The sequence below is a fragment of the Artibeus jamaicensis genome, unplaced genomic scaffold, assembly GCF_021234435.1.
Source record: "Artibeus jamaicensis isolate MK-2021 breed Jamaican fruit bat unplaced genomic scaffold, CSHL_Jam_final scaffold_1964, whole genome shotgun sequence".
In the NCBI taxonomy this organism is placed as follows: domain Eukaryota; kingdom Metazoa; phylum Chordata; class Mammalia; order Chiroptera; family Phyllostomidae; genus Artibeus; species Artibeus jamaicensis.
In genome coordinates this window covers 43,867,164-43,894,612 of record NW_026522030.1, presented here as the reverse complement: position 1 = coordinate 43,894,612, position 27,449 = coordinate 43,867,164, and the positions used below count along the sequence as shown (strand labels likewise).

Sequence of the window (27,449 nt, the reverse complement as noted above, 5' to 3'; positions counted from 1 at the left end):
TCAAAGTGGCTTCTCTTCCCTTCTCCCTGCCCTGAACAGTGGGGTTTCACTAATTTCCCCCTTCCCTCTGGAACTCCCCCCTCTATACAATCAATGGCTTTATGGCCTCAGAAGAACTTGTCAGGCTCACTCAGACCCCCTCATGTTTCCCCTTAAGCCCTCCTACCTGGAGTCCTGGCTCACTCAGGAGTTCACTCAAAGCAAGTTTCCCCACAGAGTAACGAAAGAGCTCCCAAGTTGTACTCTCCTGAGGGGTGGTGACTGACCGCATGGTTTGTTCTAAGGGCCCAAATAAGGATTTGGACCCCATCACCCTCTCTAGTATAATCAAAGAGTTTTGAGTTTTTTCTTCCTCCGCTGAGGCAGAAATAATAAAGAAACTTGACAGCAAAGGGAGGGGAGGGAGATGAGAAGGGGTGTGTTTAACCCACAGGCAGGATGAGTCCAAATAATTAATTGGGAGTTAGCTTTGTGAGCAAGAGAAGAGAGAAGATAAGTAACTTGAGCAAATTATTCTCTCATTCTCATGCTTTCTCTCTTTCCTCCCCACTTCCCCAAACTTTAAGAAACTTCTTTTTTAAGAGCACAGATAATTGTCAAATCCTCTTAGGGTCACAGATCAGGGGCATTACAAGTTTAAAAATAAACAATTTTTTTTTTTTGTTAAAGCCAACACAAAAAGAACATTGAAAGTTGCCACTAAAAACAAAAAAAATAAAACACCATGACATAGGTTTTAGGCTCAGCAAGCATGAGTATTAAGTTTCAAAGGCCCAACACCAACACTCTCCAAGTTGGGGCCAGACAACACAGAGGGAGATAGTCACCCCCGGCCCCCGGCCCCACCCCCTCAAACAATCAGATGGCCTGTCTTTGTCATCAGGAAACCTGGCAAAACCACCAGTGAGGCCAGGACATGCCTTGTGTTCTAGAGAATACCAGAAGGCTGACATGCTCCATCCAGCCATAAGCATGTCTGTCAACTGGAAATCTCTATACGTGGTTTCTTAAAAGGCACCCAAAGCTAAAAAATCTGCCCATATGCAAAAAAAAGTGAGGGTGGGGAGGGATGGAGGTAACACGCCTAGGTGTGCTCCAGAAGAGCTCCTTTTAGTCTGACACCAGAGGCTCCTTGCCAGCTCTCAGCAAGGGGGACTGTAGAGGCGTCTCTTTAACTTTCACAAAAATGAAGTCTCCCCTGCTTGGTCACTGTGGCTGGTAGGGGAACTTGAGAGTTAAAGATTTTAGCTGTAATTATAGTTGAAAGGCTTAAGTGATTGAGGCACGTAGAAAACTGTTATTCCAGGAACTGACATTCATGACCACATGACTCCAGGAGCAATCCAGCCTTTGTGCTCCAGGGGGTGTGCAAGCAATGGAGAGGGTATCTGAGCCATTATGTTCCAGGGAGGAAAGTGGACAGTCGCTGCCAGACTGCAACTCTTATTAACATTTCTTCCAAAACCCTTCCTTACCCTTTTCTTCTCCTTATAAAAAGTTCTGCTTGAGATGAGATGTTAATATGGTTTTTGAGAATACATAACCTGCTGTCTTCTCAGATTGCCAGCACCTGAATAAAATGCCCATTAAGATTCAACTCCTGTCTCTAATTATTGGTTCTGGTAGTGACAGGCAGCATGAACAACGATTTTCTGGTCTCGTGGCCACTTATATCTGAGCCTGGGTTGAAAAAAGCTAGAAGACTGCAGGAAGGAAGGCTCATTAGGATGCCAGTGTTCGACATAACAGGGTATCTAATTTTAGGACAAAGTGTTTTCCTTAATATCAGAACCACTTTGTAGATTTGATTGAGCCTCAACTCCTGGGACTGCTGTCATAGTTTACCGAAGATCACACATCAAATTAAGAACCTGTGCTGCTGGTATTGGCCGCTGTGTGGAGGAATGCTGGTTGTTTTCCATAGCTGTGGGCTTTATAGTAGGCTCGCTCACTCTCTGCTCCTTCCTTCCTTCCCTCCTTCCCACAGGACACACAGGAAGAGTAAATACAGCTGCATAGCCGTATTTACTCTACCCCAGGCGAGAGCCTAAATCCAGAAGAGTGGAACAGGTCCGTAAGTACACACTTCAGTTTCATGCTTCAGTGTGTTCAAAATAGTAGTGTGTTACAGGAGGGGGGTGAGAGGGAAGAATCCAATGCAGAACCTTCAGTTCCACATCAGCAAAAATTTCAGAAAGGCTTCTTCTACTTACTCCTTGTTTAATACCAAATAAACAGAGCAGTGGCTAGAAATGGGGGTGGGGAGGGGAGGGAAGCTTTTGACAAGACTCACCTTTCTCCTGAGAGAGAGAGAGAACAAAGGTCTGGCTAGCTATATCTGACCCACTCCAGCACTGCATACTTTCTCTTAAATCTAGGGAGAAGAACTCCATCTCTAACCTGATTCTCAAGGAAATAGTTTATATTTAGCAAGTGTGCCCTTGAGTTTTTGAAGGTGAGGCCTCAGAGGTTCCTAACTGGCAGTTGGTGGGAGGAATCTAGGTTACAGACCAATTTTGTTCGGCACATGTGACTAACTGTCTTCTCTTTGTAAAATTAGTTTTAAACATTAACAGAGCTGAAGGTTTCACATAAATATTTGAACTTCTGCCATTTGTTGAAACATTAGGAGATCTGGCTGTGCTAGGCCCCAGACTCTGCAGAGCAGTAGCCACTGCTCCTGGTTTAGGAGGGGCTTGGGGTTGCAGTTTATCCCAGCCCCTACAGCCCCAATCTGATCTATTTTATTCTTCTTTCTCTGCCCATATCAGGAAATGGCTTGTAAATACTCTGTTCCGTCACTCCGAATAGGTCACAGCCACCTTGCTTTCACAATAGCACATGTGAATAACCAAAGTCTAGTCTTCACTTGGGTTTTAATATCTGAGTCTTTCCATTTGGGCTCCTCGCCTTGAAGGAGACTCTGAAACAGTAGCCTTACCTCTGGCTGGGATATTTGGGTAGCTAGCTCCTTGTGCTAAAAGAAATTAGAACCATGAAGTAATCAGGAGGAAATGGTTTAAAAAAAACTTGAGGCTGTGATTGAAGTTCTTTCCTTTGCCTTTCCTAAAGAATTTTCTTAAAAAGTAAAAAAGAGCCCTGGCCAGGTGACTCAGTTGGTTGGAGCAACAGTGAGTACACCAGTTAGGTTGCAGCTTTGATTCCTGGTTGGGGCACATACTTAGGCTGCAGGTTCAATCCGTAGTCAGGGTGTGTATGGGAAGCAACCAATCAACGTTTCTCTTGCACATCAGTGTTTCTCTCTCTCCCCCTCCCTTCCCCTCTCTCTAGAATCAATAAACAAATCTTTGGTTGAGGATTAAGAGTGCAAAAATTCTAATTTGAGTCGCTTACTTGTAGGAGGCTATTGAGGCCTTCATTCTTATCATCACAATTTATAACAATAATAGTGGGATAGAAAATCACTTTACTACAACTCTCAACTTGGGAAGACATCTGTCTCTAGAGTTAAGAATGTTTTAAAAAATCTACTTACTATAGTCAGCTGTGAACAGCTTATAGTAAATAAAATTTTAAGGTATTGCTACTGAGGTAAAATTCACATAATAAAAATTAATCACTGTACAAGTGAACAATTTAGCCCTGGCTGGTGTGGCTCAGTGGACTGAGTGCTGGCCTGTGAACCAAGGGGTTGCTGGTTCAATCCCAAGTAAGGGCACATGCCTGGGTTGCAGGCCAGGTTCCCCACTAGGGGGCGCACAGAGGGAACCATACAGTGATGTGTCTCTCCCCCTCTTTCTCCCTCTCTCCCCCATTCCTAAAAGTAAATAAATAAAATCTTTTAAAAAATAAATAAAAGTGAACAATTTAGTGACATTTAGTACGTTGACAATGCTATGCAAGCTGTCACCTCTATCTAGTGCCAAAACATTTTTGTCACCCTCCCCAAAAGGAAACCTTGTATACATTAAGCAATTGATCCCATCCTCCCTTCCTCCTTATCCCTGATAAACAACAGTGTGCATTTTGTCTGTATAGATATTGTATATGAACACAATGAGACAATATGCAATCTTTTGTGTCTGGCTTCTTTCACTTAGCATAATATTGTCAGTGTTCATCCATACTGTAGTATATATCAACACTTGATTTCTTTTTATGAATGAGTTTTTATTATTTAAAAAATAGAGTACCTGTATTTGGTACTTTTGGTTTCTTGCTCATTGATTGCTATGTACAGAGAGCAACTTGAGATGAGAGAGGAAAACAGGTCCTTGACAAGCCCTTGCATCAAGGAGGTAGGAGGAAAGAGTTATGGACATGTACGGGGCGTGAGAGTGTATATTTCAAGAGGTGGGGAGAGCAGAGCAGTAATAAACACTTAACAATTAAATAGTTGCCCTTTAGTTAAGGACAGAAGTCAAGTTTCCCTCAGGCTTATGCAGCAAATTGCCTTCCACACTTGCTATGGGAATTTGGCCAAGAATTCTCTAATTTGCGTATACCCACATAGCCACCTGCAGAGGAGTGATGGGAGGACTTGGAAACTGAGTCAGAGACTCAGAGATGTCATCTCCCCACCTTCCAAATGTTATGTAGATAAGACCCAAACTACAGAACAGAAGCCACAGTCGACACATTTTGAACTCTTACCAGGCCTCCTGGGCTAGGGCCTCAAGGCTGCCCTATTAGTCCCACTTCTCAGATGGGGAAATGGGTACGGCAAGGTTAAGAGTACTTCACTGGAGGTCACACAGCAGTTTGGTGGTAGAGCAGCACTTACCAAAGTGGTCTGAATGCAGAGCCCATGCTCTTAACCTCTGTGCTGTTCAACCTCGGGCACCCCTGTTTTCTGATGTGGTGTGGCAGGTGCTACGTCATTCTGCCCATTAGGGCTGGCAGGTGGGCATGGCAGGGAGGGCAAGGTGGTGCTGCTGGCTTGATCTTCATAAGAGTGAAGGAGCGGTGATCCGGCCCAGGCCCCACTCATAGCCAGTCCATGTCCTGTTGTGGAATGGGGACCAGAGACTGAACATAGTGCAGGGACTTTGAACTGCACTATGGTTGACAATTTGGGCCAATAATGGGAATCACAGATTCTAGGGTCCTATTTCCAGAGTCAAATGTGGTGGGTGAATAGGAAAGAGAAAGATGATTTTAGTAGGTCCCAGGTGATTCTCAGGCTACCTGGTCCTCAGACTACCTACTGAAAGGTATTTGTCATTTGTATCTAAGATCCATTGTTGTCCCTATTCTCCTTTGAGCATCTTGGAAAAACAGCAGTTGCAGAGGCTATTTTCAGTCAGTAAGGACCGATGAAGGTCACTGGCTCACTGGCCAAGTGACTCCAGTCCAGAATGGAGGCTGCAAGAGGAGTTCAGGGACTGCAGGAGGACATAACAACTCTGAGTGGGGCTGGGACAGAGACAGGGTCTTGGGACACATACTGCTAACTGTGCCGAGCCCTGGCAGCGCACACCCTCATTGACTTTTTAGTAGACTACAGCACTGTTTTAGCATGGGGTCAGCCTCCCCCAGCCCCTTCACTGCTGAGTCACCCCCTCTGTCCTGGCTTACCTGCTCTGCAGCCCAGGGAGAAATGCAAAGTCCTAGGTATGTGACTCTCCAATAAATCCCCAGAGACATTTGGCTTCCTGGGTTCTTTTCCTCTAATCCAAGGAATGCTATGAAGGAGGAAAAAGAACATTTAAAATTCAAAGCCATTTAAAAATATATGCACTAATTCTGCATCACAGGCTGAATTTAAAGAATAATTATGTGAAAATGCTCTCAAAATTTTTTTATTGCTTTAGCAATTGACTACTGCTGAATCTTTACCCTGAACCCTTTAGTCTAGCAATGTGCTTGATGAGTGCAGGCCAGAGACAAGCTTTTCTGACATTGTGTTCCCTTGTTGGATCCCATCCACGTTGGAATCAATTTATAAACTGCTTTCCTAAGGATCAGAATATAGTAGATTTTAAGTGTCTTCCTGAGCACAGGGCTGAGGAATCTGATTTCATGCCTGAGGCTCTTAAAGGGAACACTGAGCTTGTGGTAGAAAAGGTAAAAAAAAAAAAAAAAGAGAAATGAATAAGGAAGAAAAAACATCACTCATGGGTAACCATTGTCTTTGCCTCAGTATATTTCCTTCCATATATTTACTATTCATACAGTATATTCATTATTCCATTTTGTATCTTTATTTTTTTCTATTAATATTTATTACATGAACATTTCCCCCACATTATTGAATAGACTTTGGTAATGTTGTATTTCATACTAAATGAAGTTCTATACTCTGGATGTACTACAATTTATTTGACCTTTCCTTTATTTAAAAAAAAAAGATTATTTATTTACTTTTAGAGAGAGAGGAAGGGAGGAGAAAGAGGAAGAGAGAAACATTGTTGGATTGCTTCTCATACAATCCCCTCGACTGAGCCCTAAACCCAGGCATGTGGCATGTGCCCTGACTAGAAATAGAATGGGTGACACCCCCCCCCCCCCGTTTGAGGAATGATGCCTAACCAACTAAACCACACCAGTCAGGGCAGACCTTTCATTTATTTTTTATATGCTGATATTAGATTTTTATACGTGAGCATTCTTTTGCGTTTTCCTTTTTCTTTTTTTCTTATCACGTCTTCAATAGATTCCTATATGTGAAAATACCATAACAGAATATGTGAATTCTCTTAAAGCTCCTGATATGTCTTGTCAGTTTGCTTTCCCGAAAGGTCCTTTCAATATGTTACCAACCTGTGTTGTATAAAAATGTCTATTAATTAAAATTGTGTTAGCAGGACATATTGTAATTTAAAACAAAACAAAAAACTCTTTTGGTGTGATGAGTTCCAAGTGGTCCACATTTAAAAAAATTTTTTTAAATATTTTATTTATTTATGTTTAGAGGGGAAGGGAAGGAGAGAACAGGAGAAACATCAATGTATAGTTGCCTCTCGAGTGTCCCCTGCTGGGAACTGGCCTGCAACCCAGGTATGTGCCCTGACTTGGAATCGAACCACAATCCTCTGGTTCGCAGGCCCATGCTCTATCTACTGAGCTACACCAGCCAGGGCAAAAGTGGTCCACATTTTCACATGTTCCCTTAATACAAAGGATAAATGGTTTATATATCTTTCTATTAAAGCACTGGTATTTTTCTTACTGATTTTAACATGTATTAAATATATTTATTAAATTATAATAAATTATATAAAATAATATATAAATTAAATCCATATATAGAGGCAGAGAGTATAAAGTATACTATTCCCATGTTTTTATAAATTGTTGAAAATAATGTTCCAAGTTTGTCATTTGACTTCATTTTTTTGGTGATTGTTTTTAACATATAAAAGCTTTTAATTTTGTGTATTCGATATGTGACTTTTTCCTCTTATGATTTTTTATTAGAGTCCTTGTCCATTTTGATTCTTAATTATCATAATTATTTAATTATAGTTACCTTATTTCTTACTGGTTAAAAAAGTTGTTTAATTCTGAATTCTATTTGATTTTTTGTTTTGGTGTGTTATATGGTATGAGTTTTGATTTGATTTTCTTTTCCCCAAAGAGCTGATTTTCTTCACCCTCTTTAGTTCCAAAAGGCCCTTTTATCTAAATATTGGTTATTTCAAAAACCAGAGAACCTTCTTTCTAATTGGCCATGGAAAAGGGTAATCTGACATGGTGGTTTCAGCTAGTAATACAGCTGGGCTGGTTTTCTAATTCCTATGTGGCCACCAGCTACAGGGAACTAGGGAGCAGGAGGGAGGAACTGTGGGGTGCCATTGTGCTCCTCTTAGGCTCATGGGGGTAGAAAAGCTCCAAAGAAAAAGAGGGTTTACAGATCTGGCCTAAGTGCCTGTTAGAATGCCTGGTTCTGCCAGCTCGGCAGTTTCTAGGCTGCCTGATTTATTGGAGGTGCTCCCTGTAGCTGATCATTGTCACTAGCTCTTGAATGTTCCATTACAGAGCTTTGTAGTTAGGAAGCCCCAGCTTTGGCCTCAAAGGATCAAAACAACAATAATAACAATAATAATAATAATAATCTAATGGTGATCCCCAGACCTGGTCTTGCTTCTTTATTTCTGGCCCTTTGCCCTTTAAACAAAACCAGGCCACCCTCATACCATCTCAATAAGCACATAAAAACTGGCTGTAGACAGTGACACCCATCTACAATAATTGCCCAAGATTTCTTTTGCATTTGGAATATATGTTCTTGATTTCTCAATCTTCAACTTGCTCTACCTGTCAGTTTTGCACTTCTGCTTCTGTCTTTTGCAACTGGTTTGGATTCTCTTGTTACTTCTTGGTGAGGCACAGCAACTAAGGCATACCTAGTTATGCTGTGGTGGACAGAGTTGTTTCTGAAATGTCATCTTCTAGAGATGGTGGAGGTGCTCAAGTTTTTGGAAAGAATAGCAAGATAGGTGGTTGTTATAAAAGACAATGTACAGGGTCCAACAGAAGTAAGGCCTGCTTGAGTGTGGTTGATAGGGTAATAATATGGGTGTAATAATTTATAGCTTTAATTTGAACATTTCACCTAAAATGTTATATGGTGTGCTTGAGTGTAATATTGTTGTGTTACAGAATTACATGCTTATGATTGTGTAATAAAGATTTTATAATAAAAAAGGGGCGTTATTTGTGCTGGACGTGTATAGTCATTTGCTAGGCACAGAGCTAAGCACTGGGGACACAGTGATGAATAAATAAAATAGACATTGCCTTTGGACTTATGTACCTTACAAACTAGAAAGAATTTTATTGAGCTAAACTTATGCTGCTGTTGTAAAATTATTATGCTTTCACTTATTCACTCAATCAAGAACTATTTATAATTGACTACATACTGCATGTCATGTTCTGTGTTAAGAGGAGAGCATATAATGGTGAGCAAAATCAAACATGACTCCTGCCTTCATGGGACTTACCACTTAATGATAAGTTAAGAAAAACATTAAATAATTACATGCATACATGGTGCTATGAGGTCCTACAAATAGGGGAAACTGGCTCGATTAATTAGATTAGGAGATTCTTGCTTGAGGAAGTAGCACTTAAGCTGACATATGAAAGTGAAATGGGAGTTAACTAGGCAATGAGGGGAGAGATCAACATTTCTGACAACTCAAACAGCACGTGAGAAGGTGCTGTTGGAGAAGGAAAGATGGTGAGCAGAAAGAACTTTGGAAGAGGCCAGCTGGAGAACTGGGAATAAGGAGCGCCCTGTGTCAGGTGCACCTGAGCAGTAGGTTGGAAGGGTAGACAGGTAGGGTAGTGCGCCTTCCCTGTTGGTCTCTAGGTTAATGGTCACAAAAAATTTGAAGCAGAGTGGCTCACTGCATCAGCGGGCAGGAAGAAGACTAGGTGGTCGTTTTTTCAGAGTGACATATTCGGTAGTGGGATAGAAAACTGTTTGGAGAGCCCAATGATTTAGATTAGACTTCATTGGCTGTTACCTGTAATTTCTCAGCTACTACGGGAATGAATGTATTTCCCTTTCAGCGTTCTTATGAGACTCAAATGAGACAATGTATTAAATTATTTAGCACAGTGCTTGGCTCATGGCAAGCATTCGATAAATAATAGCTATTATTTTTCTTCAGCTGTTAATGGAGACAATGATAGTGGTTACCTCACACAGTTAAGATCTGTTGAAGCATGAGTCTGGGCCTCCTTTGCGCAGTACAATTTTTAATTTTAAAAGCCTACAATGTCCAGAGTCTATTCTAAAGCTTTTTAGGAAAGTTGGAACTTCTTTATCTGCCCTGGTGCAACATGTGCATTCTTTTAAAGGCGATCTCTCACTTATCTCATGTTTCTAGGCTTATCTTTCCGTTTGGAAATTTCTATCCTACACCCGGCGGGAGAAAGGACACCCAAGTCCAGCCTGGGCCCGCCCTGCCGCGGTGCCCACCGAGGATCTGCCCAGCTATACTGGGTCTCAGTGCGGTGGGGGGGGGGGGGGGGGGGGGGAGAGACGGGCCAATCAGAAGAAGTTTGGCCCTCTGCAGTTTCCGTCTGCTCACTAGGAGGCGCTGCGGCGACCGCAGCTGCTCTCCGAGCAGTCTCGGGCTGGGCGGTTGGACTGGCGCCCGAGGCTCGTGGCCATGGAGTGGGGTTCAGAGTCGGCGGCCGTGAGGCGACACCGCATCGGAGGGGAGCGCCGGGACGGCCCGGTAGCCGCGCGGCAACCAGATAGGGAGGCCCCAGAGCTGGAGCCCTTGGAGGACGCTTGCGGCCGACACGCGAGGACAAGGAAGCGGAGCGCGGCGGGTAGAGGAAGCGCGAGCGGGGCAGCGTGGACCGGACTGTCGGAGGCGCGCGCCGCGCTGGGGCTAGCGCTCTACCTGCTCGTGCTGCGGGCACTCGTGCAAGTCTCGCTGCAGCAGCTCGTGCTGCGTGGGGCCAGTGGGCACCACGGGGAGTTCGACGCGCGCCAAGCCAGGTACTGGCCTGTGCCACCCCGCCTGCGCGTCCCCTACGTCCCCTTCCAGAGCGCGGGCAGCGCACCTGTGCGCGTTCTCCCCTGCGGGATCGCCCAGGCTTGCAGTCCCAGGGTAACTCCACGTGGGGGTGGGATGGCTTTGCGCGCCCCTCTTCTGGAGTCCCAGTTTACAGGATGCAGGGCTTGCATTGCCCCCTGTTAAGCTGATGGTGCGGATGGGGGTGGCCAGGGGGGCTGTTCCTGCTTTTACACCCCTTTTCTGCCCCACCTGAAGATAGTTTGGTTTAGTCGTTTCTGATCTTAATGGGGCAACTTCCACTTTTTACTAGTCCTTTTTCTTTCCCAATAAACTGAAGGAACGTGAAATTTGTGATCTAGCCAGTTTTGTAAGTTTGGTTCCTGGGGAGGTGTCGGAAAGGGATAATGCAGTGGTCTTTCTGAGGATGACAGTCCTCACATGAAAGCTCTGGAGGCTCAGCATGGAAGATAACACTTCAGAAGTTTAGTTTCAGAAGTTTCAAATTCCTGGAGGTTATCTTTGTGCCCCTGGCGTGTAAGGTTTAATATTTTTTTAAATGAAAAAAAAAGAAGGATACCATTAAGTGCTAGAAAGTTGATTAAATAAAAAGTGTTGCAACATAAGTGTGTCAAAGGTCAAAATTATAAGCTAGCAGAGTTTTCAACAGCCACTGTAATTTTAAAACCTTATTTTGAATACAATGTACTGGAAGTTTATTTTATTAAGGTCCAGAACACACCTGCCCCACCCTCCATTTTCCCCACCTGGAATGCGGTGAAAAGAGAAAACATTTTTCTTTGTTTTAGGGGTAGAGTTGGTTTTGGCCTGAATTGAAGTAATTACGCCTTGTGTGCACATCAGGGGGGCTGAGTTGGTTCCTCACAATAAAAAGGCTTTTTTTTAATTGTTTATTTATTTAACCTATTGACTTAATTGTCTTTGCTCATTGGTTTTCTCTCAGTAACCCCAAATCTGTAACCCTCCAGCACAGGTTTCCTGAAATAATAAAAGGCAGCCTGAGAGATTTTTTAAATTTAGAGTTTATTTTTCAATTATGGTCTGCATGCAATATTACTTTGTATTAGTTTCACATGTACAGAATAGTGGTTAGACAATTACGTACTTCACCAGGTGTTCCCTCGAAAAGGGCAGCCTTTTTGATGAGAGAAGTCAGAGAACTTGTTTTTGGTGGTGAGGGGGATTGTAGAGGGAAATTTCTATGGTAAGTGTTAATCATAATTTTTTTTGGTGGCTTTCAGGGACTATCTTGAACACATAACATCCATTGGCCCCAGAACTACAGGAAGCCCAGAAAATGAAATTCTGACGGTGCGTTATCTTTTGGAACAGATTAAACTAATTGAAGTTCAAAGTAACAGCCTTCACAAGATTTCAGTAGATACACAGCGGCCGACAGGCTCCTTTAGTATTGACTTTTTGGGAGGTTTTACAAGCTACTATGATAACATCACCAACGTTGCAGTAAAGCTGGAACCCAGAGAAGGAGCCCAGCATGCTGTTCTGGCTAACTGTCATTTCGACTCAGTGGCAAACTCACCAGGTTTGTACCAGTTTTTTAGTCATCTTGAAATTGACACAGCCCAGAGACACAATTTCCTTGGACAAACATTATCTGTGATGGCAGGCAGCATAATTAGAATAGTATCATTTAGTTTAAGAACTAACCCCTCACTATTCTCTGAAGTGCTTTATTTATTTATTTATTTAAAACATATTGCCAGGACCCTGTGACAGAACAGGGAATGTTGCTGGTAGACTGAAGCAGCTTTATCAGTGTTACCAGTGTGTGTCCCTGAGTCTGGGAGTTAGGTTCTGCCTCTTCAAGTGTTTACTTAGCCAGGTGTTGGTACTAGGCCTTGGGGATATGGGATAAAGGAACAGTGCTTGCCTTCACAGGATACAAGGTTTGGAGGACATCTTTCCTAGCAGTTTCTGTTGACCTCTAAAGTGAGAATTTTGACCCATGGGGATGACATACTGTTAGAATACCTCATTAATCCATAAATTTTCCTCTGAAAATACTTTGTCAAGATAGAATACTTGATGTTTGGGACAATGCCTGACACAATAAATATTTTGAATGAGAATTTCTAAAATTGAACTTTCATTTAAAAAATAAGATTCATCACAAAAATGTTTTCAGTAGTTATTAAAGAGATTGTAAGTAGGGAAGAAAATTGTAACATTTGACAATGGAGTCATAGCATGTTAGAGGTAGACTAGACCTGAGATGCATCTGGTTCAAGGCTCTCATTTGCTGCAGGAATACGCTTAGCTGATCACCCTGGATCCAACATGCTGGGTTTCCTGGCCAGTTAGTTCTTTCAGCTACATTTGAAAGGAAGGAGAGTTCATGCTCCCTTTGCCAGACTACTTACCATAACCTCTTTTTTTGGTCAGTTTCTGATCTGTAAAATGGAGATAATAGTACTTTCCCACTGGCATTGCTTAGAGAATAGTGCCTGGCATGAAAAATGCTTTTTCTTTTTCTTTAGAAAAATTTTAAAATTTAATTGTTGTTCAAGTACAGTTTTCTGTCTTTTACTCCCATCCCAGCCCACCCCCCCAGTGCTCCCCACCTCCCTCCCATTTCCACCCCCCCTTAGTTGTTGTCCATGTGTCCTTTATACTAGTTCCTGTAAATCCTTTTTTCTTTGCTATTAATTTTTTCCTTTTTACTGAATTTATTGGGGTGACACTGGTTAACAAAATTATACAGGTTTCAGGTGCACAGTTCCACAGCGCATCATCTGCATGCTGTATTGTGTGTTCACCACCCCAAGTCCAGTTTTCTTCCAACACCATTTATCCTCCATACCCTCCTCCACCTTCCCTCACCCCCTTCTCTTCCACAGTCACCACTCTGTTGTCCCTGTCTGTGATATTTCTCTCTCTTTTTTCTTTCTTGATCAGTCCCACCACCCAGCACCCAAATCCTCCACCCCAGACAGCTGTCAGCCTGCTCTCTATCTATGGTTCTGTCTCTGTTTTGCTTGTTGGTTCACTTTGTTCATTAGTTCCACATATGAGTGAACCCCTGTGGTACTTGTCCTCCTCTGGCTGGCTTATTTCACTTAGCATAATGTTCTCCAGGTCCATACCTGTTGTTGCAAAGGGTAAGATTTTCCTTTTTCTTTGTGGCCCAGTGGTAGTCTGTTTTGTAACTGTACCACAGCCTTTTTATCTATTCAACTGCTGATGGACACTTGGGCTGCTTCCAAATTTTGGCTGTTGTGAATGATACTGCAGTGAACATAGGGGTGCTTGTATTCTTTTGAATTAGTGTTTCAGTTTTCTTCAGATAAATTCCTAGAAGTGGACTTGCTAGGCCATAAGGCAGATGCATTTTTAATTTTTTCAGGTAACTCCATACTGCTTTACACAGTCACTGCACCATTCTGCATTCCCATCAAGCACCAGTCTGCATTCCCATCAAATATGCACGAGGGTTCGCCTGTTTTGTTTTTTTTTATCCTCATTCTAGGACATATTCATCTTAGAGGGGAAGGGAGAAAGGGGGAGAGAAGCATAGATGTGAAAGAGAAACATTGATTGGTTGCCACCTGTATGTGCTGCAATGGGAGACTGGGAGACCAAACCTGCAACCTAGGCATGTGCCTTGACTGGGAATCGAACCCATGACCTTTCAGTTTGTGGGATGATGCTCCAACCAACTGAGCCATACTGGCTGGGGTGGGTTTCCTTTTTTACTAGTTATTAATATTTCTGGATTACTTGAATTTATAGCAGATCCAATATGATCTAGTTATGTAAAATGCAAAATAAAATTTATTTGCTTGATACAGTGATTCATCCTAAGACATCTTTAATTAGAAAGTACCAGTTGCATTTAGAATGTAACATGGTTTAAAAAATTTTTTATTTTTATTAACTATTTTTTTGCTACTAACCTGAGGATATGTTGGTGTATTTCACAGAGGGTGGGGAGAGGGAGTGAGAGGAGGGGAGAAAGACAGGAAGAGAGAGAGAGAGAGAGAGAGAGGTAGAGAGAAAGAATGAGAGAGGGAGAGAGAGAGAGACAGACAGACATTGATATGAGAGAGAGACATCAGTTAGTTGCCTCCCAAGCACATGCTGACCGAAGATTGAACCCAGAGTGTTGGTATGTGTTGTGACTGGGAATGGAACCCGCCACCTTTTGGTGTACAGGATGACACTCCAACCAACTGAACCACCTGGCCAGAATAAATATAAAATGCTTCTTAAAAAATCATACACTCCCCTGACTGGTGTGACTCTGTTGATTGAAATGTCATCCTGTAAACTGAAGGTTCAATTTCTGGTCAGGGCACATGCTTAGGTTGCACATTCCATCCCTGGTTGGGGCACGTAAGAAAGGCAACTAATCAATATTTCTCTCTCGCTCCCCCCCATCTTCCTCTCTAGAATCAATGAATATATATTAAAATTTTTTTAAAATCATACACGTATTTCCAAGAAGATTACATGATAAAAGCAACTAGATTGGGAAAAAGAACCCTGAGGTTTCAACAAAACAGTGAATTGAGCACAGGGAGTATGGAATGATCGGTGAAAAGGGTGAGTTATCGACTGTCAGTAAGAGTAGTCAGCAGGACCAATGTGAATTGTTTAGGGTACGAGAGATTTGCTTGCATTTGTAGCAGGAGAAGAACAACATCATTCTCTCACTTCCATATTGGCACGATGTCTCAATGACACATTTATTATGAAATTGTCTTATTTCTAGTAAATTTTTAAAGATGTTTAAAAAAGTTATTATATACACATTTGTTTTTATAAAGTCAGAACTGTCTTTATGTGAGCTAGAGAAACCAGTGACTTTTATGCCTGTTTCAAAGCAGTAATAAAATAAATGTCACCCTGTGCTCACTATTATGATGCTTAAATTCCAGGGAGGGACAAATTGACACCATGGTTATTTAAGAGCATTGTAAGAGAAACATGTGTATACAAGTATCAGAAACATAGTTCCATATGTTACAAATCATATATATGGGGCCCAATAATGATAGGGTGGCATTTTTTGGGTCATTGGAACTCAATTTAAATTAAAATTTTATAAAATTGCCTCTATCAATAATCCCAAGAACATTTGTGTCAATATTAAATTGTTAAAAATTGTCAGAAAAACCCCACACATAACATAGACTATCACCTAAGTCCTTTCGGTGGATGAAGTAATTGAAACATGGGCATTTTTAAAAAGTTCTCTACAACATATGTGGACCTTTGGTACTAATACCAATTAGAAGTAATGTTATCCACAGACAGGACTTAAATGTCTCTCTTCTTGGGTTTGCTGCATGGTTCCAGGTTGTTGGTAGAAGCCACATCAAGTTATTTTAGGAGTGGCTTTAATTTCAAGGTTAATTCTAAATGGAAAGTGATGTTCCTTAACCACCTAGCACTTATAGGTACCGTTTTCTAACTTTCCTTCACTTTCTTAAAGATACTTGACTCTCTAGTTCTGTTCTCAGACAACAGAACCATTAAACTAAAGAACAATAAATGGACAGTTTTAACTTTTATTCAACTTTATATAGATATGTCTCTTTCAATTTGTCTTTCTCTTTGAATAAAGAGATTTTTATGGTTTGATTTTTTTTTAATTTTTCTTTTTGATTTTTTATTTTAAGGTAATTCACAGTCTCAAAGTTAAAAACCATTCATTTCATGTGGTTCCTAGAATGTGACACTTTTTACTGATAGCTACATATACTTTTGGCTTGATTGTTGTCAGTAGTTATTACTTAGTTTCTCTTTGATTAAAATACAATCCACTAATCACTGCCAAGACAAGTAATAGATAATGAGTAGTTTCTTCTTGAGTGGAAATAGAGTCTGGAATTTGACAACACCAAAACAAGCGTTTTCTCTAGCTGCAAAGCCTTCCTTAAGTTTGCAAAAGAAGGAAAAACTAACATTGAATGCAGACTGCATTTCTTTGCAGTCCTCACAGCACACCTGTGGGGTAGATACATTAGCTTACTCTCTAGGCCAGGAAGTTGTAGGGTAAACGATAGAGCTAGAATTTACTTCCATGTCTTCCACACCGTAAAACCCGTGCTAAACTCTGTAGTGCCCGGCCTCCCAGTGTGTAAGTCAGAAAATGCTGTTGTCTGGGTTGTTACAAATGCTTGTTTACTTTGATTACTCTTTAAACTTTTCATTATAGAAAATTTTAAATGTGTACAAAAAGAGAGAATTGTTTTTGCTTAATGAACTTGAGTGTACCTATCGCCTAGCTTTAACAGATTTTGTTTCTTTACTCCCTAGCCCTGCAACCCTTAATTATTTTGAAGCAGAACTCAGCTATATCAGTTCCTCTGCATTTCAGTCTGTATCACTGAAAAAATTAGGACTCTTTTTTTATGCTCATAATAGTGTGAATTACCTCACTTAAAAAATAATATCAACCCTGGCTGGTGTGGTTCAGTGGATTGAGCACCGGACTCCAAAGCAAAGGGTCGCTGGTTCGATTCCCAGTCAGGGCACATTCCTGGATTGTGGGCCAGGTTCCTCCGGGGGTGGGGGGGACTTATGAGAGGCAACCACACACTGATGTTTCTCTCCCTTTCTTTCTCCCTCCCTTCCCCTCTCTCTAAAAATAAATAAAATCTTAAAAAAATAATATCAGCAAATGTCTAATCAGTTCTTTTAGCTACTTCTTATTGTGCTTTAAAAAGTCAAGGCACTAAAGTCATCTTTATAATCACTTTTAATTAATATATAAAGTTTCTGAATCAAGAAGAAGTTAGGTTATTTGACGAAGTCCTCTGCTTTATCAGTGCTGGGATCAGGGATACTACTTTCATCAATAGTCTCCTTTCCTGTCTTACTGGATTTGGCGTCTTTGTACTTCTTTATCACATCTCCTTGTAGAAACCTTAAAAAAATGGCACACTATCCAAACTGACCCCACTGTAAATGCAGAGTGATCTGAATGTCTTATGATTTTGGCAAGAAAACAAGCAGGAAGGGAGTGGGTGACAGGAAAAGATGACCTATGAAGCCGTGAACACCAGAAGTGGGACTATTCTAAAGGATGTAGATAAGGATAAAGAAGGGAACAAATTGCTTTGAGTTTATGAGAATGCCAGTTTTTAGTATTAATTTAGGTTCCATCTGGTTGATTGTTCAGCAAGTATTAATTAAGTGACTACTCTGAGCTAGGTTTGGCTCCAGACATTGAAAGTAAGTCAATAAGCAAACCAGACAAAGATCTCTGGTCTCATGGAGTTTACTGCTGGTGGGTATAATTTGTCACCTGATGGTAACAAAGCTATGCTTCTGCTCTTGTATAATAGTTACAGGATTCTTCCTTGATAAGAAAACCCCCTTCCTGGCCCTGGGGATTCATACTGTGAAGATTTTAAAATTTGAGAAACATACCTGTTTTTCTGACATAAAGGTGCCAGTGATGATGCAGTTAGCTGTTCAGTGATGCTGGAAGTCCTTCGCGTCTTGTCAACATCTTCAGAAGCCTTACATCACGGTGTTATATTTCTCTTTAATGGTGCTGAGGAAAATGTGTTGCAGGTGAGATTCTACTGTTTTAAATACAAGGCTTGAATAATGATAACAATAATAGCTTAAGCATTTTGATTATTCATTTGAGTGGTATCATAAAATCACATGCAAAACACATATTTTACATGGTAGTACTTTAAAAATTCTACAGCCACTTATGTACACTTGTTCAGCATTTGAAAACTCAACTTAGAACAGGTCATCTTACCAGTCTTTGGTTCATAAAAGGGCTCTGTGCTGGTGTAATTATTCACCTCAGGCTTTGTTTGACTCCGGAGGTTTGGAGATGTTTTGAGGCACACAGCACGGAAACCTAGCCATGTGGATCGTGCCTCCCTATTATTTTGACCTTTTGTGCAGCCTCACACTTACCAAGGATGTCGTTTGGCACCACTCATGGAAATCAGGCTGCCTTCTGGGATGGGAACTTTCCACTCAGCAAACTGCACACAGCCATTGGGCAGGGAGAGAGGAACGCACGTCTTTAGATACTGTCTTTGGAAAAAAGATGATTTTCCCATTCTTCCTCTTGTTAGACATTCTATCTTTAAAATAAGTAAAATAGAGACTTTGATAATCTCACATTGTTTCACATATATTTGTTTTCATTCTGTCTCATTCAGGCCAGTCACGGTTTCATTACTCAGCACCCCTGGGCCAACTTGATTCGTGCGTTTATTAACCTGGAGGCAGCAGGTGTGGGAGGGAAGGAACTCGTATTCCAAACAGGTATGTGAGGCCCTACAGGGGGGCCAAAAATAGGTTTACGATTGTGAGTACGTGAAACAGTTTATTCTTGGGTTGTTATTTATTAATTATTGAATTATTTTTGAACAACTGTAAACCTGCTTTTGCACCACCGTGTATTTTTGTACTGCATTGTATACTCTAATGTAATTCTTGTTTATAAAAATGGAAAGTTTTTGAAAATAACATATTTTCCCGTGTATAATGTGCACCCATGTTTTTTTGAGCATTATACACAGCATTATTGTGCCCATTATTATACCCATGGTATGTAATCATTACACTGTGTCATACATAATGTACATCCTTATTTTTTCCTCAAAGATTTGGGCAAAATGCAAATTATACATGGCAAAATATGGGTAAGCTCTCAATGAAGTGAATGTTCTTTTTACTTTTTAATTTATTTTTACTTTTTATTTTATTTTATTTTATTTTTTGGTTTCAAGATTATAAGGCATGGTTTGAAAGAGAGGGGAAAAACAAACAAAACAGTAAAGCCGATTATAGGTCTGAGGGAATCTAGGAAAGGAAAATACAGAGAAAAGTAAGAGGGTACAAGTTTGAGTGAAATTCAGTGGCCCAAATCCCAGCTTTCCACCCACACCCCAGTTCTTGGAGTGAAGAATTAGATCAAATCACAATAAAGCTGACTTGGCTTCTCTCTGAGCCCCCTGGATTATCGAATGTCTGTATGTCCCTCTGGCCAGTCCTCTGTCTTCACCACAGACACCGTTTCGGCTCTCCTGGACCTCTCCTAGGCCCAGTCTGGGGTTTTCAGGGAGTGTGAACATGAAGGTAGAGAGAGGCTGCTTCACAGTCTGGTCCTTGCATCCACCCAGACTCCATATGGAGTGCAGGGCTCCCAGGGCAGGGCGGGGAGGGGCAGACCCTGCCCGGGGAAGTCTTCACCATCGGAGAGGGCATCAGACAGGCACCTTGAGGGTTCTCCCTCCTCTCCCCCCCACCCCATCTCACGTGGAGGGGGAGCAGCTGTCACCAGGGCCTATGATGGTGAAGGCTTCTGCTCAGCATTGAGTGAACATCAGCGGTGAACCTGAGGGTATCCGGCATCAGAAGCAGGTTAAGAAGGGTGGTGTCCCTGGGGTCGCTTTGTTCAGATGGCTCCTATAAACCCCTAAGGAGTTATCCAGGATCACAGTCACTGTGGGCCACAGAGAGGTCCTTGATGTAGCTGCCCAATTCTAAGGTGCAGTGCTGTCTGTAGTATCTCCTCTTGAGAATGCTTCTGCTATTGTCCAGTTTATCTGCCACAGCAGAGCAGTAAATCTCCATGCTTGCTGTGAACACTACTAGCTCATACCACTGGCTCACCACTTCGCAGAAGCAACAGACATGGGGCCTCTTATGCACAAAAAACCGGACAGGATGTTTGTTGCCACCTTGAGGATGAAGTCAGGAGGTGCTCCAGGTGGTACTGTGGGCCTCAGAACCCCATCATGATGGGACTGAATAAGTGTCTCATCCAGATCCAGCATCAGGATCTTCCTCTTCACCTGGCCTAGCTGACTTTGGGACGCAGGAGATAAGGGAAGGATATCTTATCAAACAGTTTGGTACAGAATCATTGTGCGGATCTGCCTCCTCAAGAGGTAAATGAAGATACTCTACAACTTGGTGGCAAAAGCCACAAACAAAAGCCACAAACGTGCCCAGCCCCAGCAGACGCTGCATCCACATCATTCCGATGACCTGGGGGCCGTGGGGCAGGGGCAGAGCCCAGCTCCGCCAGCACTGCCCAGCACCCCCAACTCCCAGCCCGCCCTCTGGAGGGGGGAGAGCTCTCCAAATGGCAGAAGAGGCTGCAGAGAGGGTCGTGGAGCTTGCAGCTCAGAAGGCCTCCCCTCAGTGAGGGGAAAGCCCTGTGGAACCAGGGACTTGGGGACAGACGTGGGCAGCCCGCATGGGCCCACATGGGCAGGGAGGGGCACCGACGGCTTCACAGAGATTGCAGCCAGCGGAGATCTAGACTGGCTAGGACATAGTCCTTTGAGACCGGGAGGAAGGGGATGGAAGGTTGGGGGAGAGGGTGGTGGTGGGAGGGGACTAGGGAGAAAGGGGGAGGGGAAGGAGTAAATGTTCTTGTTGAAGCATGAGATAGTTTCAACATTTTTAAGCAAATATTAATATTTGTATATAGTGCTTATTATATGTTATATATGTTGAAAGCATTATGTGTATGTGTCACTTAATTCTCAAAACAGCATGAGGGGTAAGTACTGTCATATCCTCATTTTACAGATGAGAAAAGGGAGGCAAGAGAGATTATAACCTGCCTAAGGTTTCACAGTTGGTGAACAGCACACCAGGATTTAAAAACCTAGTCCAGGTTCTGAGACCTTGTTCTTAACAGCTAACCAGATTGTCACATAGGTGATGAACTTTGTTTTATCCATTGTGTATGATTATGATAGAAATGATATTAAATGACAATAATTTCATGAATTAAGATGAGAAAATTTACCTGTATTTAAAGGACTTGAAGTTTATCATTGAATTAATTTGAATGTCATAAAAATCTAGTAATATTTAGTCAGCCAGAGAAATATTTTTAGTTTTATGATTAAACATTTCTAAGAATAACAAGATTATAAATTACAAGGATAATTTATTTTTTTTAAATACATTTTATTGGTTATGCTATTACAGTTGTCCCATGTTCCCCCCTTTTCTCCCCTCTTCCCACTTTAGTTCATGTCCATGGGTCGTACATATAAGTTCTTTGGCTTCTACATTTCCTATACTATTGATTAAGTATTCATTTTCATCATTCTTAGCAGAATTCAGAGCTCAGTTTTGTTCAGTAAGGGCATACTAAAATCAGACTTTGGAAGTTCATGCCATTCCCAACTCTGTGAGTAACGCATTTTAGTCAGAGATGTGGCATTTACTGGCAAGTTTTATAATGAGGAGTGTGATGGGATATGAGATGGGCTAGAAGTAAAATGGTATAGGAACTGATTTTTAACACCCTTTGCAGACATGGTATTGTTTAAATTATGAAGATATGCTAAAGGTGTCTTTCTCACCTAAATAATCCCATATGGTAATATTCTCCATACAACTTATTTTAAACTTTTACCCTTTAAAATGTATGTATTTACTTCAGCTAACCCTTTGAGAATCTCAAGATTGTGAGGTCAGAGCCAAGGTTCTTTCTTTTCAAATCTCGGACCTTTCTGTTTATCATTACTATTCATCCAACTAATGAGAAGCAGGTATCTAATATATATGAATAAGTAGATGCTACACTGTTATCCATTCTCTCAAATTCTCTCAAATTACATCAAGGAGGAACACGTGATATATTAGGTTGGCCAAAAAGTTTGTTTAGTTTTTTCCATAAAATAAAAGACTTTATTGTCAGTAACTTTATTGATGTGGATATTTTGAGTATTTTGGCTATCTCCCACATGGTATGACATTGATTAGTCTCACATAATGTCTTGAGTTGATTGCTGTCAACTTCAACTTGTCTATCTGACAGTGGACCATCATCCAGTGAGAAATCTCCAGCATGAAAATTTGCAAACCCCTTTGACCCATTCGCTTAAGTCACAGCACCTTCTCTATACACTGCACAAGTCTTTGGTGTTTCAGTTGCATTTTTACCTCTCTTGAAATAATTTAGCGTAATATGCCAAAAATGTTGAATGTTTTTCCATCTTCAATATTAAAATGGCTACACAAAAATTCACCAAACGTATCAAAATTTTGATGGGTGCTTTTAATTTTTAAATTTTAATTTTAAGTATATTTTATTGATTATGCTGTTACAATTGTCCCATTTTTTCTCCCTTTTATATCCCCTCCACCCTGCACTGCCCTCCCCTCCAGTATTCCCCCACCTGAGTTCATGTCCATGGGTCATATCTATAAGTACTTTGGCTTCTCCATTTCCTATACTGTTCTTAACCTCCCCCTGTTTATTTTATGCCTACCATTATGCTTCTTATTCCCTGTAACTTCCCCCCAATTATTCCCCTCCGCCTCTCCCTCCCCACTGATAACCCTCCATGTGATCTCCATTTCTGTGATTCTGCTCCTGTTCTAGTTTGCTTAGTTTTTGTTTTTTAGGTTCAGTTGTTGATAGTTGTGAGTTTGTTGTCATTTTACTGTTCACAGTTTTTGATCTTCTATTTCTTAGATAAGTCCCCTTATCATTTCATATAATGAGGGCATGGTAATGATGGACACCTTTAACTTAATTATTATGTGCCTTGGTGTGCTCCTCCTTGGGTCCAATTTCTTTGGGACTCTCTGAGCTTCCTGGACTTCCTGGAAGTCTGTTTCCTTCACCAGATTGGGGAAGTTTTCCCTCATTATTTGTTCAAATAAATTTTCAATTTCTTGGTCTTCCTCTTCTCCCTCTGGCACTCCTGTGATTCGGATGCGGGATGTTTAAAGTTGTAGCAGAGGTTCCTAAGCCTCTCCTCATATTTTTGAATTCTTGTTTCTTCATTCTGTTCTGGTTAGATGTTTATTTCTTCCTTTTTTTCCAAATTGTTGATTTAAGTTCCAGTTTCCTTCCTTTCACTGTTGGTTCCCTGTATATTTTTCTATATTTCACTTTGTATAGACTTTGTTTTGCTACCAAACTAACTCATTTCTTGTGCACATCCTGATTGCCAGTGTTTTGAACTCTGCATCTGATAGGTGGGTTATCTCCTCGTCGCTTAGTTCTTTTTCTGGAGTTTGGATCTGTTCTTTCATCTGGGCCATATTTCTTTGAGTCTGTGCACCTGTTATGTTGGAAGGGCGAGAGCCTCAGGTGTTCACCAGGGCAGGGCAACCCTCTTTGCTGCATCTTGGCACTGTATGTGGGGGAGGGTCAGAGAGGGAACAATGCTGCTCACTCACTCTGCTCGTACCCCACTTTCTGTCACTTCCCTCACTTCCCACAAATGGATTATGTCCTTTCAGGTGCTGATTCCCAAGTGGGTGGGTTTGTACATGTTCAAGGATCCTGTGGGCCTCTCCAACAAACTCTCTTGTGAGACTGGGAGTTTCTCCTGCCTTTGCAACCCCCACAGCATTTTACAGCCAGAGGTTTTGAGTCTTTCGTTTCCTGTTCAGCCAGTCCCCACCTCACCCTCGTGGTCCACAACCTTGCCAAGCATCCTCTCCTCCTGGCCGCCTACCTCCACCCCTCCTACCGGTCTTGGATGAATGTTTCTTTAACTCTTTGGTTGTTGGAGTTCCACGCAGTTTGATTTTCTGGCAGTTTTGGTTGTTTATTGTTTTTAAATTGGTTGTTACCTTCTTTTGGTTGTGCAAGGAAGTAAAGCATTTCTACATATGCCTCCATCTTGGCCAGAACCAGTTTTTATTTTTTTGATGCATGGTGATATGACGGCTGTCACAGTACAATCTAACAAAATTGTTTTGAATGAAGTAAAAGATAATTAACCACTACTACAGCCATCTTATGGAAAAAAACAAACTTTTGGCCAACCCAGTAACAACCACCAGATCAAAAAGCAAAAGAAACTTCTGTAAGCAAAGAGGACACTGTATCTTTCCTCTGGTGAAAATGTCAGGGCTCCACATGGGCAACAGTGTGTCTTTGTATGTTTTCTCTCTTGGAATTATATTATATGTTAAATGCTTTCACATCTGTGCTTTTTAAAAAATTTGTTAATTTTCAACACTTAAAAAAAAAGACTTTATTTATTTATCTTTAGAGGGGGAGGGAGGGAGAGAAACATCAATGTATGGTTGCCTCTCGTGCGTCCCCCACTGGGAACTGGCCTGCAACCCAGGCATGTGCCCTGACTGGGAACCAAACTGAGATCCTTTGGTTCACAGGCCTGTACTCAATCCACTGAGCTACACCAGCCAGGGCCATATCAATGCTTTTAATTTATCATCACAGCTCCTTGCCCCTTGTACTCCTACGACCCAAAGAAAAACTAGTCCTAAGATTTAGTTTGTACCTTTCCTGAAATTTTTTAGTGCATATATATTAATGCATACATGTTTTATGTGTATACACATTCATATATTTTAGATACATGTAGTCCAGAGAGATTCAAACATATTTAGCTAGGGTTAGTGAGGTCTAGACCCAAGTCAATTCCTTTGTATTTATTGAGTATTCACTTTTACTGGGTCTGACTAGCATATAGTCTGTGCTATTTTTACTACATTTGGATAGTTTTATGTAAAAATTCTGCAATTGTATACACTTTATCTATAATTGCATCATCTGGAAGGACATAAACTATATGATAACAGTCACTGCTGGACGGTGAGTGTTGGCTGGTGGAGCCGTGGCGGGCGTGACTGCAGTGGCAGATGGGGCGAATGTAACAAACCAGTTTGAACTCTCCCATGCTTCATGACTTTAAAACCAGGACTGTAGCCCTGGTTGGTGTAGCTCAGTGGATTTAGCGCGGCCCTGTGAACCAGAGAGTTGCTGATTTGATTCCCAGTCTGGGCACATGCCTGGGTTGCAGGCCAGGTTCCCAGTAGAGGACGCAGGAGAGGCAACCACACATTGGTGTTTCTCTCCCTCCCTTCCCTTCTCTCTAAAAATAAGTAAAATCTTTAAAAACAACAACAAAAAACAGGACTGCCATAACTACTTGACTTACACTCTTCAGAGTTTTCTGTATTGTTTAAATTTTTGTATTGCAATATGATTACTTTAATAAGGCATTAACAGCCTTGTTACTAGTAAGCAATTTATATGCAATTTAAACGTTTTACTCATTTTAAAATAAAATCCCCACATTTCAGAATTATTTTTTTCTGGAGGGGCATCCTACAAAAGATTTAGAGAGATTGTTTCTCCCTTTCCCTGAGCTTTTATACAGTGTTTTTTCCCCTAGGTTCTGGTATCTTATTCTTGTGGCTAAACTGAACACCCAAAAATTTCCTGGGTGCTTTCTGACATTCTAGTACCTCTCCAGTATCTCTCTCACTTCAAGATGCCACTGTCTACAAAGGACTAGCTTTTTGGTGGGGACGGCTTTCAGAAAGTAATTGTTGCTTCCATGTTGGACTAAAAGGATAAAGGCCTCCTGGGTGTGGAGTCGTGTGTGGGAGCCTGTGCTGGATTGCTCTGTCCTCTGCTTCCCGAACAGGCCCCTTTTCCCTGTGCAGCAGTAGCAGCAGCAGCACTTGTCCAGTCCTGGAAACTTCGCAGTTAAAACAGTTTGTACTCTACTGCTCCATTGTCACTTCAGACAGAGTCATTCATTTGGGGAGTTTTTAGTGACTAGAATAATCATTACTACCTAATTTTTAGAAAGTGCCAGAATGCATGAAAGAATGACTTGATTTTTCAGGCTCATGATTTATTTCATGAGTCAAGAAGGCTTGATTCAATAATTTTGAAGGTGTTACAGAATCCATGTAGATTAAAGTGGTAATAGATGTTCCTTGTAAAAAAATTCAGATAACTACCAACCTTGAGTAGAAGAAAGCTCATCAGCAAAGGAGTCACAGATTCCCTTTTTTCTTTTGTAAAAAAATATTCATGCCCTTGTTATCCTACCACCCAGGACAAACCCGTGTTATAGTTTAGTCTCTACCCTTCTGGAATTTTTCCTATATATACACATTATATATTTTTATATAATGTATATCTTTCAAAAATGAGATCATACTTTACTTGCTATTTTATGACCTGCTTGAGACTGCAATTCCTTTAAAAAAAAAGTACAGCTTTGTTGAGATATAATAACATACTATACAATTCACCTATTTAAAGTGTAAAATATATAGTTTTTTAGATATTCATAGAGTTGTGCAGTCATATCCTCAATCAATTTTAGAATCTTTAATTAAAATTTTTTGTTTTTATTCTCTCTGTAGGAGACATGCTTATTGATTTTAAAAAGAGAGGAAGGGAGGGAGAGAAACATTGATGTGAGAAACAGTGATTGGCTGCCTTCCGTCCGTGTCCTGACCAGGGATCCAACTACAGCCCAGGCATGTGACCTGAGCAGGAATAGAACCCACAACCTATCTTTCAGGCTAGAATATTTACATCATCCCAAAGAAAAACCCAAAATCGTTAGCAGTCTGGCTTGTTTTACCTCATACAATGTTTTTTTAGTTTACTCCATGTTGTAGCATGTGTTAGTACTTTACTGTTGGTAATGGCTGAATTATATTCCACAGTGTGGGTCACTCATCAGTCCGTGGCACTTGGGTTGTGTCCACTTCTGGGCTGTCACGCACATGCTGCTGTGAACATCGGTTCATTTCTTTGGATTGATAGCTAGGAATGGAATTCCTGGGTCATATGGTAAATTCATGTTTAACTTTTGAAAAAGATTTTATTTTTATTTTTAGAGAAAGGGAGGGAGAGAAACATTACTGTGTGTGTGTGGTTGCCTCTTGTGTACCCCCAATCGAGGACCTGGTCTGCAGCCCAGGCATGTGCCCTGACTGGGAATCGAACCAGTGACCCTTTGTTTTGCAGGCTGGTGCTCAGTCTACTGAGCCATACCAGCCAGGGCTATGTTTAACTTTTTAAGAAGCTGCCACATGACACTACTGTTTTTGTTTAGGAGAAATATAAATTCAAACAACAGTAAGAATGTTTTTAATATTAGATTTGCATGGTAAGTAGAATGGTAATACTCGGTGCTAATGATTATAGAGCAGGCATTTTCATAAACAGTTGGTGGAAGTGTTGACTGATGCAGTTTTGGGACAGCTTGACAATAT

General features: G+C 41.3%; 1 protein-coding gene and 1 pseudogene across 2 annotated transcripts in view; one reads left to right on the top strand and one right to left on the bottom strand.

Moving 5' to 3' along the window:
* Window positions 1-10,013: 10,013 nt before the first annotated feature.
* Window positions 10,014-27,449, top strand: part of ERMP1 (endoplasmic reticulum metallopeptidase 1) — a 65,054-nt gene continuing 47,618 nt past the window's right edge. Inside the window, exons 1-4 of one of the 2 annotated variants that reach the window (XM_053656473.1) lie at window positions 10,014-10,426; window positions 11,705-12,006; window positions 17,881-18,008; window positions 18,623-18,728. In XM_053656473.1, the coding sequence (XP_053512448.1) occupies window positions 10,089-10,426; window positions 11,705-12,006; window positions 17,881-18,008; window positions 18,623-18,728 (874 nt within the window). In that variant the 5' untranslated portion in view covers window positions 10,014-10,088. The remainder of the gene's footprint in view (window positions 10,427-11,704; window positions 12,007-17,880; window positions 18,009-18,622; window positions 18,729-27,449) is intronic. The other variant, XM_037143599.2, reaches the window with a different exon arrangement.
* On the bottom strand, window positions 19,743-20,450 carry LOC119048030 (CTD nuclear envelope phosphatase 1-like; annotated as a pseudogene).